The sequence below is a fragment of the Dioscorea cayenensis genome, chromosome 10 (genome assembly GCF_009730915.1).
Source record: "Dioscorea cayenensis subsp. rotundata cultivar TDr96_F1 chromosome 10, TDr96_F1_v2_PseudoChromosome.rev07_lg8_w22 25.fasta, whole genome shotgun sequence".
In the NCBI taxonomy this organism is placed as follows: Eukaryota; Viridiplantae; Streptophyta; class Magnoliopsida; order Dioscoreales; family Dioscoreaceae; genus Dioscorea; species Dioscorea cayenensis.
Window position 1 is genome coordinate 4,485,205 of NC_052480.1, and position 15,192 is coordinate 4,500,396.

A 15,192-nucleotide genomic window follows, 5' to 3' on the forward strand; every position below is an offset into this window, starting at 1 on the left:
GAATTCAACATTGATTTACTTGGAAAATGGAGGTGGAAGATCACTACTATATCGAATTCCTATTGGTCCAAGATTATCAACGCAAACAATTCTACTAGTGATTCTCCTGGATTATTATTTCAAAATCCACCAAGAAATAAATCCTACTACGGGTGAGAGTTAACACCATTCTACCTTCTTTTTCGATCATGCATTAATTACCGGAGAACACATATTCTTGGCATCTTGAGAAAAATGATATTTTTCAGCATTAAATCATTCTACAATTTCTTAATTGATGGAGGACTTGCTGATCGAGCTTTTATTCTCATTTTTGGAAACTTAAATCTCTAAAGCAAAGTAACTTTTATTACATTGGTACAGTGGGGAAAACAAAAAAATCTTACTTTTGAAAATTTATTCAAAAAAGGCCGCAATCCAAACGCCACTGACACATGCATTTTATGTCACAATATATTTATCTATGAAATATATCTTTTGCAACTCTTATTTACTCAATTTATTTTATAGTTTATTCACTTTATATAAAAGGCAATTAATTAGACTTAAATTTATTTGAGCTTGACAAAATAAAAATTTAAAATTTTTTATGTAAATATTTTTTTAAAATGAATAAATTACTATTCACATTATTCACCATGAACAACTAGACTTCTCATCCTTTCGCATGAGATTTTTTACCACCAGAGTAGACTGATATTGGCCACATAAATAAAACTTGAGCAATGTTAAAAATAAAATAAATATATTTAAGTATTCTTAAAAAAATGATATGCAAAACAACTTTAAGTTTAAACAAATCAATTGATGTTTTAGTTGGTATAATATTATCTGTATATATAAATATCTTTAATTTTGATTCATATACATGCAAGATAAGGATACAGATGCTTGTTGCTCGTGTTGCTATCCATTTCTCTATTTTCCTTTAAATGGGGTGCTTGTTGCCTATTCGTTAAAAAAAAAATTATAATTGATAATTTTTAAAATTATTTTCTAATTTTTAAGTAAAGTGCATATTTAATTTTTAAACTTTTGTGAAGATAAAATAAACTTATGAGATTCTAAATTACTATATACAAGTTAATAAATAAAAAGAATGTTTGCATGAGAAATATCAAGAAAGTGAAAGTGAAGGTTATGTGAATTTAATAAAAAAATGTTTGCATGAACATTATTGTGTGTGCCTCAAATTGTCGCCATTTTTTTAAAATAGAATAAAATAATAATGAGAAGGGATGGCGGGCATGCGTTAGATTGTGCCCATAATTTGGGTGGTGGTTGTTATTGATTTGTCATTTGTGTGTGTGTTTTATTGGCAACATTTTAATCAAGTTTTTTTTTTTAATTTTATGATTTGGGTCAAAAAGAATTTATACCATCAAAGTCTTTTGAAAGAAATTTATTTTAAACTTTTTTTTTATTGTAATTGTTAAAAAAATAACAAAATATTTGTAAAATCATTATGCTTATTTAAAAAAAAAATGAAATTTATAGGTTTCTTATAATATAAAAAGTTTTTTTAAGTTGGCAGTTGTCATTAAGGGAAACATTAGGGCTTTAGTAGTTTTTTTTAATTGGATGAAATGCATTATATAAACAACGCTAAATAATTTAACTTTACTTCTCTCAATGCCATTCATGTAAAAAATTATGAATCTTGTTCTTTTATATGATTTAATGCATGTGTTGGTTGTGTTTCAGGGCACATAAAAATACCGCAAGTAATACAGTACAGTGCAAATATATTGCATTTGAGTTAAAATGCAAGTCATTTATCTTAGAGTTTGTTGGGATCAGATATGTAAGAGTAGTTTGCCCATTTTTATATTAATCAAAGATAATCGTATTTTTTAGTTGTGTTGTAATTTAGTAAAAAAAATTAACATGGTTTTTGGGTAGAAAATTTTTTAGACTAGTTGTTTCTTCATGTTACATTAAAAAGAAATAAAGTTATCTTTGAATTCATATATTATACATACATACATGCATAAAGTCTAAATATTTTGATGTCCATAAAAAGGTTTTGAGACATTATAGAAGTTATGATTAGAAGCACAAATCCAAAATTCAATTCATCATTGAGATACTATTTATTTGTCCATTTTAATTGATTTACCGTTAAAATTAATTGATAGTTTTAAATTTATAATATATATATTAATATATATATATATATATATATTAATTTTTTCCGTTATAATTATATCTTTTATCTTCTTTTTTAAACTATTGTTTTGAGTTTTTCAAAAAATATTTGAAAGTGTAAAAATACAGTAAAAGTTAGGAGTGAATTTGAAAAACACAAAAACTTAATAATTAAATTTTTTTTTAAATGGATATATAAAACGTAATAAGAGAAGCGAATATATAAATAGAATTGGAGTATATATCCATAAAAATAAATTTTTAAAAAATACAAACATTTATAAGTTTTATTTTGTTTTTTTTTTTTGACAAATAAGAAAAGCAGAAGTCAAGAGCGTGCAGAAGACAATGATGGATAAGATTTTTTTAATGTCCATAAAATGTCGAGAGTTTCTAGGAGCTTGATTCATTAAGAATAGAATTATTGGGGGTGGATAGTGACAAATAAGTAAATACTTGTAGTCCTTTTTTTAACAAAATTTCCCAAACTTTGAAGAAATCTCATTGGTTCAATAAAAAAAAAAAGTCTTAGATAACAAGATTATCTATGTTTGGAACTGTAGTACTTCTACCTTTCCAAGAAAAGTGATTGCCACTTTTTACTTTTCCTCATATATATATATATATATATATATTTTAATTTTCAATGTGTCCCCATAAACATTGATTAGTTGCAAGAATTGGGTAATTATTTCGATTGGGGATGAGACAGCAAACATGTGACATTAAGCTTAAGGAGATTAAAATGTTTTGATTTATTTGGATAGGTCATTTAAAAAGTATACTCCCAATAGACTTTAAAAAGCCTGAGAAATTAATTTGTGTGAATGATGCTTTGTTTACCATAATAATGGAAAGACTTTAAAGAGCCTGAGAAAGCAGCTTGTGTGAGTGGTGCCTTGTTTACCATAATAATGTTAATTTCCATGAAAATCTTGATATAATGATGACTTCATGGGTTAAGAATAAATAATAATAATAATCATAATAAATGAAAAAGTGTATATTGGAGTTTTAAAAAAATTATCATAAATTAAAATTTATAAAAGAGTTAGAAAATTTAAAAATATTTGAAATTTTAAATTTGAAAAAAATCCTGATACCGGGGATAAAACAAAGTGAAAACGGTGATGAAACAAAAAAAAATCAGAAGGAGATGACAACTCAGACATTTATTAAAAAATTATTTATACGTATGGTGCTCTATTTCTTCTCTTTTGAAGTTAAATTTATATATTTTCTTACTAATTATATAATTTTATTTATATTAATATATTTTAAAATATTATTTTTGTTAAATATGATTAATATACCATTTACTTGGTGGTTCAAACTTGTTAAAATTAATTTTAACCCTGAAAATATATACATGTATTTATTATATTTAGACAGATAAATTTTTTTTCTATTCTCAAAAGTATTATATTTAAAAAATCCAAATAAAACACTTCACCACTCCTCAAAATAAATAAATAAATAAATAAATGGGTCTTTGGATTAAGACAAAAATAACTCAATAATTTGAAAACAAAGAGCGCCATAAATTGAATAAACATACAATAATAATAAATTATATTATCACACCGGCTTGACTCAAGGTTAAAGAACTCAAAATATGATTTAAGGAGATATGCTCAAACATGGTAATTGAATTTTAACTTCAAAGGTTTAAACATAGTTTTATTTATCTGAAAATTGAAATTAATTAAAATCTAAAAGTTCGAAAATAATTCACTATAATTAAAAAAATCATCTATAATTTAATTTTTTGTTTTATACAATAAAGAACACATTATATATATAAATATATAAATATATATATGTTTTAGTTGGTTGAACTCACATTTGGGGTGAAAGTCAAATCTAGCACCTAACTAAAATTCATTTAATTTACTAGGTTTTTGTGTTTGTTTATCTAAATGAAATCTAAGTGTTAAAAAGGCTAGCAATGAAATTATCATAATATCTTTTCCCAAAGTTTGAAAAAAATTTCCCCAAAGTACTTCTTACATATAAATATGATAATTATCATACATTTTTTTAAAAAAAATATTAAACAATATGTGGAAAACCAATAAAGATAGATTATTGAGTTTTTTTAATATGCATATTATCAGTATTATTTGTTTTCAGAATGTGATTTGTAGGGGTGATGATCAATGTTTTTTTTTTAATTTTCAAGGTAGTTAGATCTCATTTGGGCATTTAGCCGGCTAAATTCAAAGGTCAGTGGTTGATGGATTCGATTAAGTTGAACTGTGATTTAAAAGGGGTTAATAATAAAATATTAAAAAAGATATATATTATGATAATTAATAATAATAAAAAATAATATAACCTATATTTTAATAATTACAAATACAATTAATTAAATATGATATTTAAAACTTTAAATTTATATATTTTTCCTTGATTTTTAAAATATCTAAAATATAATTAAATTTAATATTTAATATTTTAGTTTTATATACTGATTTTTAGAATATATAAAATATTTTAAACCCCTAATAATTTTACCCCATCCCTAGATTTCTATCGGGACTCAATAAAATAATAAAAAAAAAAATCACATGGGTACACTCCCTGTCACTCTCACTCTTTCTTCTCCCTCACTGCCCCTGGCCTCCCACCGGCATTCTCTGTTTTTTTTTTTTCCAATTTAATTTTGAGCCTATAACTATAAAGAGAGACCCTATACTGTTCTTGTTCTTTCCTTAAGATACAGAGCTGCCCTTTGCAAGAAAACGATTGTCAAAAATAGCAGGTGAGGTGAAAAACTAGAAGTGCAAAAACTAGTGTGTTTATCTTAATATCAACTGTCTTCTAACTTTTTTTTTGTTTGTCTATATTAAGAAATTTCCAATAAACTGTTTTCAAATGATATTTGTTAGTTCTGAAAGACTGGAAATGGTGTTTTTCTTTTTCTCTTGGGCGACTATATATATATGAATCAGTTGGGCATATACAGACCATCCTTTCATTTCCATTCTCTCTATTTTCTTTATTCTCAAAGCTCACTATGCTCACCATCGTTGGTCGTGTCTGCATCCACACTGGCCGCTTCGTTGATCTAAAAATTTATGGGCCATTGTCGCAATCTTCTTTGTTTTTGGCAACTAATGATATTCTTCAAGCTTGCAGGGCTCAAGCAATAAAGAAGGGGCTGGAGTCAAGTTTCATGAATCGTATGGATCATCACAGCTGGACTAAGCTTAAGTACCATTCGAAGCAGTTTGAGGAGAGTTGGGAGGAGAGAAAACGTAAGCGTGAAGAGTTCGACATGATATGTTCAAAGGTGTGGGCCAAGCGCAAATGAAAGGAAGATGGATAATTTCTTTTTTATCAGCACTGTTTCTTTTGAAAAAGAAGATAGAGGTGTTAACTGTTAAGCCGGAGTTAAGTTCGGTGTTAAGCTTTGTTTTTTATTATCACTGTTAAGCCGGAGTTAAGTTTGGTATTAAGCTTTGTTTCTTATTATCACTGTTTTTTTTTTAAAAGAAGATAGAGGTGTTAAGCTTTGTTTTTTATTATCAATGTTTTTCAAAGAATGCCACAAAAAACTACAAGAACATAAAGAAATTCATAAACAGAAACCTTCAAGAATGAATACCGTCATCTTTACACATCTTTAACTCCTTCATAAAAAGTACCATATCCTCAAGCAAATCAAACTATTAACAAAAATTTCAAAAATCACTGCACCAAAAACACAGGAAATCCCCCAAAACCTTCTTTTGTTAATGCAATGCGCTTCATCCTGATGAAACACACACAAGAATAAAAATCAAAGGCAAGCAATCCACAAAATTGCAGAAATTATCAATATTTTCATCTTATATATTAAACAAAAATTCCACAGAAACGAAACTATTACCCTATTACAGTCATCAAAGAAACATAGACGACCCGAAAAAAAAAAACCCTAATACTAAAACTCCTGTGACGCTGAACCAACCTCGCCCTTCCCCTTGCACATCTTCTTCGGCAACAATTGCTGATTAATGTAGGGCAAAACTCCACCGTTTGCAATCGTCACCGACCCCAAAAGTTTTGCTCAACTCCTCATCATACCTCACCGCCAACTGTATATGCCTCAGCACAATCCTATTCTTCTTAATGTCCCTCTAAAATCAAAACCATGAGATCAAAACAAGCAAAAAAAAGAAGCTGATTTTAACATGTTTCATAGTTACCACCAATGATTGGGAACATCCAAACAGAAAATGGTCACATGATTTGCCAGGGGCTCACTAATTGTAAGCAAAGAATAGGCTAAATTATTTGACTTTACCTGGGTTTAACATGGCCACTGAGCACAAGGTATAGTGTTTTAAGTCAGAGTTTGAGCTTCCCTCATTCTTGCCATAGCTTGTGATGGTATGTCCGAAGCTTTCATCTGCTTTGTTTGGAGATCCATCCGATAATTCTACATGCGTTTTTCTTGCTTCATCTTTGCTGGTCCCTTGCCATGGCATTTATGGGAAATCATCCAGAATGCCTCCTTTGGTGTCATCTGATTAAACAAATAGAAAACAAATCTGTGTAAGCTTCCTTTCATTTTTACTTCCAATGAAAGGATATAATAATGTTTACTTTGAATTAAGTAAGAGGGCTAGAAAATTTAAAACAAATAGCAAAAACCTACTTCATTGAATTACATGTTCAATTAAACTCCACCATAATTCTTTACAAGCAAGATTGACATTAACTTGGGGGCTAGTAAGGTAAAAGCAATAACAAGCTTGAATATACTGCATAACAAAATACATTAATGTCCAACAAACTTCACAAATGATTCATTGTGCAAATTTACAATATCTTCACACAGAGAACATTGCAACAAAAAGACCAAATTAGAACAATCAGTTTCCTTCATGTTGTTTAATTATGATAAAAACGAGGCATGAACAGAGATGCTTTGTTTACGTTCCAGAAAAATGTCCATTTTGCAATTAAGTGAATTTCATGGTAATCCATGGTTACAGTAACCGAATGCACCATGATTCACCACATCGATAAAAACAAATAATAGCATCATGCATGCATGCACATATATATATATATATATGCCAGGACTAAAAGAAAAAAATCAATAATTTGAAATTTCCAGCTATACTCAGGTAAAAGGTAGAATGACTTACAATTCTACCAAATTCATCTAGCCTCTCAATTCTGATTTCCTTCGGCCCAGCATTATCATTTATGCCAACAAGCTTGCTCTTCTTTTAGTCCATATTTCTGCCACCCCAATCAATATCCTCCTTGAGTGTCCCCCGTTCATTCAGTAACTTGAGTGCACCAGATAAACCTTTCCCAACAGTTGTTTCATGAATAATCTCATCCGGACTGATATCCTCCTTTTCCTCATATTATCTTGCAACCATCAGCAGTTTCTTCAAAATCTTCCAACCCACCACCACTAGTATCTTATACTTCTAATTCAGAAGATTTCATGCCATCATCCTCATCCATAAACACATTGTCACTTTCTGGCATATGTGATTCTGATATTTGCAACATTCACATAAAACAGCATTAGCAAAAAGGTTATTAAGGAGACATTAAGTTAATCAATCAAAAGCATATATAATAAAGAACAGTGATCGATTTTCCCAGATGGATGAGAACTATTTCCCAGAAACTAAATGTACACTGCACCAAAATAAATAATACAAAATAAATTAAAAAAAAAAAACAGGTAGGGGGAGTGATATTACCTTCATTCATTCATCTGTATACCCAATACAAACTCCTCCATCTCAGTAATGATAACTTTGTTTTCTTGTGGCTCAGCTGCAGGGCTATGAATTTCACTTTGTTCCCTGTCTGCTACAGCTAATACTGCAACTGCCACGGGACCAGACGCAGCTGCCTCCTCCTATCTCTTCAGAGCAAGTTTTCTCGATTGCTCAAGGGACTTCTGCAGATCTTCATAATCTTCCCCAAACGCAAGAGCATCTTCTTCAGAAGCTTTAGAAGTTAGAGGCGGCCCTTGACGCAAAACTTTAGATGCCTCTTCATCTTTAGCATAGGCTGTCTGGTATGCATTGCTCCTGCTTGCAGCCTCAGATCTCTCCTTTTCCTCTTTTGCGGCCTGCCTCTTTGCATCATTCCTGGAGCCTAGATCACCTTCACCTAATCCAGCAAAGATAGCTTCTGCCTCAAGGGCATCTAAATCAAGCTTATCTTTCTTCCTCAAAGATTTCTTTTTCTTAGGCTTCTTGAATTGAAGCTTTTCTTTGAGAGAATAAAAATCTGATGAGAACTTCCCTGTTGTAGTGAGATCTTCATAGTTTTTTCTTGTTAAACCACCTTCAATTCTCCTACGAAGCTGAAACATGGAAAGCATTGTTATAATGTGGCACAACACATCACAAACTACAATAAGAAATATCACCGTAAAATTTTAGAAAGGAAAATAATAGAGCCATATTTCTTCTCTGCTTCACCTGTAAAGTGCCTACTGTCATCCAAGGTTAACCCTTATGGAAAATTAAAATGCAAAAAAGATCAACCAAGAGCACAATCCATTACAGTCTGAAAAATAAAATATATATACTAACCTCATCCTCAACTGGATCATCATACTGTGGAAGTATTGGCCTTTGAGCACCAGTGCCATCATTAAACCTATGACAACAAAGAAGAAAAGATGAAACTTGTCTTAGAAATATTCCCAAAAAGAGACATTGCAGTGACAAATTTCTCACTTGTCAAAATAAATCCCAGTGTTCTTCTTAGCTGCTTTGTATGCCTCATCTCTTCTTTTCTGTTCTCCAATCTCAACATTTTCATGCATATCAACATCTGCAACATCAATGGTTCTAAAAGTCAGCACTACCGATACAAGACAAATTACTAGGTTGCACTCATAAAAATTAATCCATTACCTTCATTCAGATCCCCACCTGCAAGAATATCTTGATCTTTGAGGGTCAAAACAACTGCTCCACCCTCCATTACTTTGTCAAGACCATGGAGAATTTTCACTCCAGCTAGATCCTCTGGTTGGAAGTCTTTAAGAGAAAACAAAAAAATGAAAGACTATGAGCCTGCGTAAATGAATAAAAGATTTAGAGGAGGATAACAAATATAGCATCATGAAGGGCAACGATTGTAATGATAATATAAACTTGCATGCGGGAAAGAAGCACCAAATCTAAAGCTACATATTCCACTTTCAAAATACCTTGCACATGGAACAACATTGGAAATCTGTAGCTAAAGTGCATATACATATGATTGACAATTAGGCCTGATTGTTAAAGGTGAATCAAAGAACCACTTCCAAAAGTGGAAGAAGTAGATGACATTACACATTTCCATTGATGCATTGGACGTGGAGTTGTTAGAAAGTATAACTTACTAAGGAGGGCACTTCCCCAACTTGTGCTGGGGTGAACCTGAAGTCAGCCCAGTGTAGATGGGTTGATTTGGAAATGGAATTTTCTTACTTTCTCACAAACACCTAGAAATGCAGGAAGTCTATTGGCTTCTAACTTCTCTTACTTAATTACTGCACTGTTTGAGATAGAAAATTATGAATTGGAGAAAGATCAAACAAGTAGAGGACAACATTATTATTATTTGCATTGTGAGATATATATATACATAATGAAGGATCACATAATTATGGAGACTGCAGAGCTTTTAGTCTATAATTGGCAATCAAGTACACATAAAAGTATGTTAGCAGAAAACTATAAACTAACAGTGAAGAAGAATTACTTCCACTATATCCGGTTGCATCCTCATCATCGCTTTCTGCTAAAAAGCTTTCCTGCAAAATTCAAACATGCAAATAAGAACTTATATTCTAAGCACTGTATTGTGATAATTTATTCACCAAAGCCCGCTATGGTGCTTGAAAACACCAACCTGCTCATCCAGTATTTTAGAAAGGCGCACAGCTTTCTCCTTTTCAGCACTCCTATTTTCCTCTAGCTTCCTGCTCTTGCTAACCCAAGCTGAAATCTCTGAAGAACCATTAGACTCTCTTAAGTCTTTCTTCTCTCATTCTGAAGAAAGCATGTGTATTTAATTATAACAATGCATTATCCAGGAAATCTTTTGAACATGCATGACACATGCATAAGCTGTTAACCATTCCTATGCATGAATAACTTCTGCACATTCAATTTCTTGTTATGAATTTCCATTGTTCAATAGGACCTAAAAAATAAAAAAAAAAATTATGATGCATACATAATTTGATGGTTGGGTGTATAAGACCTTAGCAAGTGAATAAATCCTCATATTAAGCAAAAGAATGACATTCTGCAAGCTGAAAGGAAAAGAAATACTAGGGCATACATGGGAACATCATCAAAGCATGTTGCTAATATTGAGCCAGACTACATCCAGAGTTTTGCAAGAAAAATGGCAAACACGAAGGGTGAGACGGAATCAGACTCATATACAAAAGTAAAGTAACAAAATGGATGAAAATCGATATAAAAGGGTACAGAACAATGTTTAAGGAGTAAGAATAAAAGAGAGCAGCTTACTTCAATAGACGTTCCCCTAGATCAGAAGTTGCATTGGGAAGCCCAGATGATTTTTCGCCAGAATCTCTGGAAGCAATTCGTTCATGAGTTCCGTGCTCATCCTGAGCTCCATCCCCATTTCTTAAAATAGTTCTACCATCGCCATCTTCTGCAGTTATCTTCTCATCTTTCTGTCCATCTTTGCTCCTATCCATTTCCCTTTCCTTATCCTTTGCTCTTAAACTATCCCAATCAGTCTCTTTGTCGGTTTCCTTCTCCCTTGCTCAGTCCTTGTTTTTTATTCTTTCTAGCTTATCCTTATCTCCTTCTTTTCTGTCTTTTCCCTTTTCTCGATCATTACTCTTTTCTTTTTCTCTTTCTCTGTCTTTCACCCTATCCTGATCCTTCTCTCTTTCCCTCTCTTTTTCCTTCTCCCTATCACGGTCTTTGTCCTTTCCTCTTTCCCTTTCCAATTCTCTCTCATTTTCCTTCCCATGGTCCTTGTCACAACCTTTGCTCCTATCATGCCCATTATCTCCATCTCTATCCATCTCCCAATTCCTGTCCCTTTCATATTCACGAGGCAAGTCCCTATCCTGATCAACCTTTCTCTCCCTTCCCCTATCACTCTCTTGAGCCTTACCACGATCATTTTCCTCATCATAGTACCTCTCCGTATCTCTGTCACGCTCTTTCCCTCTATGCATGTCCCTATCATGATCTTTTTCCCTCACCTTGTCTCTCTCCATCCTCATCATATTCCCAATCATCCTTCCTCCTCTCCCTAGTTTCCAACCTATCATTTCTCTACCATTCCTTCGACCTATCCCTATCCCTACTGCTGTGCCCCTTTTCTTCTCTCCTTCTCCCCTTCTCTTCCTATCCTTGCTCTTGTGCTTCCCTGACTCTCTAGACTTGTCCTTCCTACCCAACTCGCCGTTACAATCCTGATCAACACTGCCATTTTCTTCATAATCACCTGCTCTTCCATCCCGCCCCCCTCTTTCCACAGACGAACTCCTAAACCTATCCTCCCCATCTACTTCCATTCTCAAGCCTATCTCCACACCTTCTCCCAGAAATAGCAACCAGAAAGATTGAATACAAAAATTCTATCTTGAAGCTGCAAAAGAAAAAGAAAAAGAAAAAATTATAAAACCAGAATCAGGTAAGTACTGCAAGTAAGATCAATAAATATCCACAATTACTGCATAGAACTCTAGTCAGTACCAACTCGATCCCTCCAGAAACAAATCTCAAAAACCAACACCAAATAAATTAACCCACAAAGAAATACACACAAAATCTGATATTTTTCCCTCAAATTAACACCAACCAACATAAATCAAAACCCAAAACATCAAAATCACTCAGATTAAGCAAACAACAGTTCCACTGATATGGAAATCCCATCAAATTACATAAATCAGCAAAGAATACTTCACAGTATTCGCTACAAGCTACATCATTCTAAAACCACATAAAAATCAAAGAAATTACCGATTTACAAACAACAACAAAGTCATTGGCCCCGCTATGAAGTTACAGGTAAATTGCATCAAAATAACAAAAGAGAAAAGAAGAGAAATCAAGGAAAAGAAGCAGAAGAAGAGACTCACCTGGAATCAAAGAGAGAGCGTCTGAAGAGCAAGCAAGACGAAGAGAAGGCCAAGAGGACGACCGAGGTGAAGAGGCTCACGGCGAGAACAAAAAGACGATGAGGGATTGGGATCGAGGTATCGGGGTTCTTTGTCGTTCCTCCTTAATTTATCATATAAACCCCCAGTTTTTATTTTATTTTATTTTTCATAAAGACCCTTAAAAATAAAAACTAAACATTTTCTTACATATTCCTAAAATCTAAAGATTATAATTCACCCATCAAAAGGTGAAGCCCAATATGACCGGGTTCGGCTCTAGTCTAGTACAAGTTCCTTTCAATATTTTCCAATACAAGCTTAGATATTTAATATGTGTTATATATATTTTCAATGGTCACAATTTAAATTATTCATACAATTATTTAATTATGATGTAACCATCTTTCAATGTGGGGATCAATATACATTAAAAAAAATTAATTTTTTTAATTAGAGCATCAATTTTTAAATATGTTTTAACTATATCTTTTTATTTCTCTTTTGAATATTTAAGAAAAATAAATCATATACATATATCAAAACATTTACAAAAATAAAGTTTGTTGCAATTATTTCATAATATAAAAAATAATAAAATTTATTTTTTAAAACGCAAAATTGTTCCAAATAGAAGATAATAAAATTTATTTTATAAAAAATTTTAAAAAATATAGCATACAAAGTATTGAAATATTGAAGCCAGAGACACGGTTGCTTCAGCCACGGCCAGGGCTTGGTGTGTTTGCAAACTTGAGGCCATCTGTTGTGTTACCACAAGTAATTCTTGAACTGAATTTTGAATCTCTTGTGTTTGGTTGTGCTTTTGCATGGTGAAGTGGTTTTGTTTATCAATTTAGTTGGACGAACTTGTTTGGTTTGGTATTGTTGCGTATTGATAGAAGATGGAGATATGTATTTAGCCGGCCCACAATGGATGACCACTTTGGGTCATTTTTATAGAAACAAATAAGTATACAATGTAACTATACATATGTATATACACATATACATACAGAATATACATACATTAAAATATACATCTAACATGCCCCCTCAAACTCACGGTGGGTCATAAACCGTGAATTTGTCAACCAGAAACTGAAACTGAGAGACAGTATGTGCCTTAGTGAAAAGATCAGCAAGTTATTGTGTAGAGACAACATAAGGAAGAATAATACTGCCAGCAATATAATGATGATGAACAAAGTGAAGAGCGATCTCAAGATGCTTCGTATGTTCATGAAAGACAGGATTGACAACGATTTTAATGGCACTCTAGTTGTCACAGTATATAGGAGTAGGAGCAGAGACAAAGACACCAAAGTCCATCAAAATGTGTCGCAGCAAAAGAACCTCCTTAGCAGTGGAAGACATAGCACCATACTCAGCCTCAGTAGTAGAAAGAGCAATAGTAGATTGTTTCTTGCTTTTCCAAGAGATAAGAGAATCTCCAAGAAAAATGCAGAAACCAGTAATTGAACATCGATCAGAGGCATCACCTGACCAATCAGCATCACAATAGGCGCGTAACTAAAGAAAAGACGTGGCAGAGAAAAGAAAGAGCGAGATATAGTACCACGAAGATAACGAAGAACGCGTAAGAGAGCAGCATAATGAGTAGAGCAAGGAGCACTCACAAACTGACTAAGAACACGAACAACATATGCAATATCAGGCCGAGTAATAGTCAGATAGACAAGAGCACCAACAAGTGCACGATAGCGAGTAGGATCAGGCAGAGGCTCACCATCAGAAGAGGAGAGTCGGTGATGTAGCTCAATAGGAGTAGAGGCAGTGCGAAGATCGGTGATATCAGCTCATCAAAAAATGTCGAGCATGTACTGCTGAGACACCAAGTAACCCTCGACGAGAATAAGCAACCTCAAGACCAAGAAAGTAAACGTAAGAGGGCCAAGATCTTTCATCCGAAACTCGGTGTAATCATTGCTTTCACCTGAAAAATAATAAAAGATCAACATCATCACCAGTGATAATCATATCGTCAACATAAAGAAGGAGAATAGTGATGCCTCGAGGAGTCTGCCGAGTGAAGAGGGCATAATCATGAGAGCTCTCGGTGAAACCAAGAGTAAGAACCACATTGCGAAACCGCTCAAACCAGGCACAAGGAGCATGTTTGAGCCCATAGATAGCTCGGCGAAGATGACATACATGCTGAAGAGGATGAGAGAAACCAGGAGGAGGAGTCATGTAAACATCCTCAGAAAGATCGCCATGTAAGAAGGCATTAGTCACATCTAACTGATGAAGTGGCCAGTGACGAGCAGTAAAAATAACAAAAAAAAGGCAAACTGTAGTCAATTTGGCCACAAGAGCAAATGTCTCCTCATAATCAATGTCATACTCTTGAGTAAAACCACGAGCAACAAGACGAGCTTTGTGGCGCTCAATACTACCATCGGCTCGGGTCTTGACTCGATAGACCCACCGACAACTGATAGGAGTAACACCGGATGGAAGAGGAACAAGATCCCATGTATGCATGCGCTGTAGAGCATCAAGTTCCTCTGACATAGCTTATTGCCACTAGGGATATTTCACCACCTCTCGATAAAACCGCGCTCGTAATGCGATAAATAGTAGCAAGAAAGGCTTGGAAATCGGAAGAGTAGGAGGATGAGAGAGAAAAGGGGCGCATCAGAGTAGGAGAGGGCGGGCGAGGACGGTCTCACGTGAATCTGACGAGGTAAAAACTGGAACATCTTCAGGAGAGGATGGGTTAGCGGAAAGAAGAGACAAAGCACCAGAATTATCAATGCACCCAGAGGAAGGGGAAGGAGGAACAGAGGAAGTGTCTATGGAGATGTCTGGAGAGGGCACAAAATTTGCAGTTGTGATGGAACTCGGAAGAAAGACGGAGGGGAGAGAAGAGGATGCAGTAGTAGAGGAAGACTGAA

At 33.4% G+C, this 15,192-nt stretch overlaps 1 protein-coding gene and 1 pseudogene across 1 annotated transcript; both read right to left on the reverse strand.

Moving 5' to 3' along the window:
- Window positions 1–5,989: 5,989 nt before the first annotated feature.
- LOC120270211 lies at window positions 5,990–10,849 on the reverse strand (annotated as a pseudogene).
- Window positions 10,266–12,429, reverse strand: LOC120270691 (RNA-binding protein 25-like). The gene is made up of 3 exons (XM_039277764.1): window positions 12,254–12,429; window positions 10,656–11,757; window positions 10,266–10,320 (listed from the first exon to the last, which is right to left on the reverse strand). Exon 2 carries the CDS (start codon window positions 11,681–11,683, stop codon window positions 10,919–10,921), a length of 765 nt encoding a protein of 254 aa, XP_039133698.1. The 5' UTR covers window positions 11,684–11,757; window positions 12,254–12,429; the 3' UTR covers window positions 10,266–10,320; window positions 10,656–10,918.
- Between the last annotated feature and the right edge of the window lie 2,763 nt (window positions 12,430–15,192).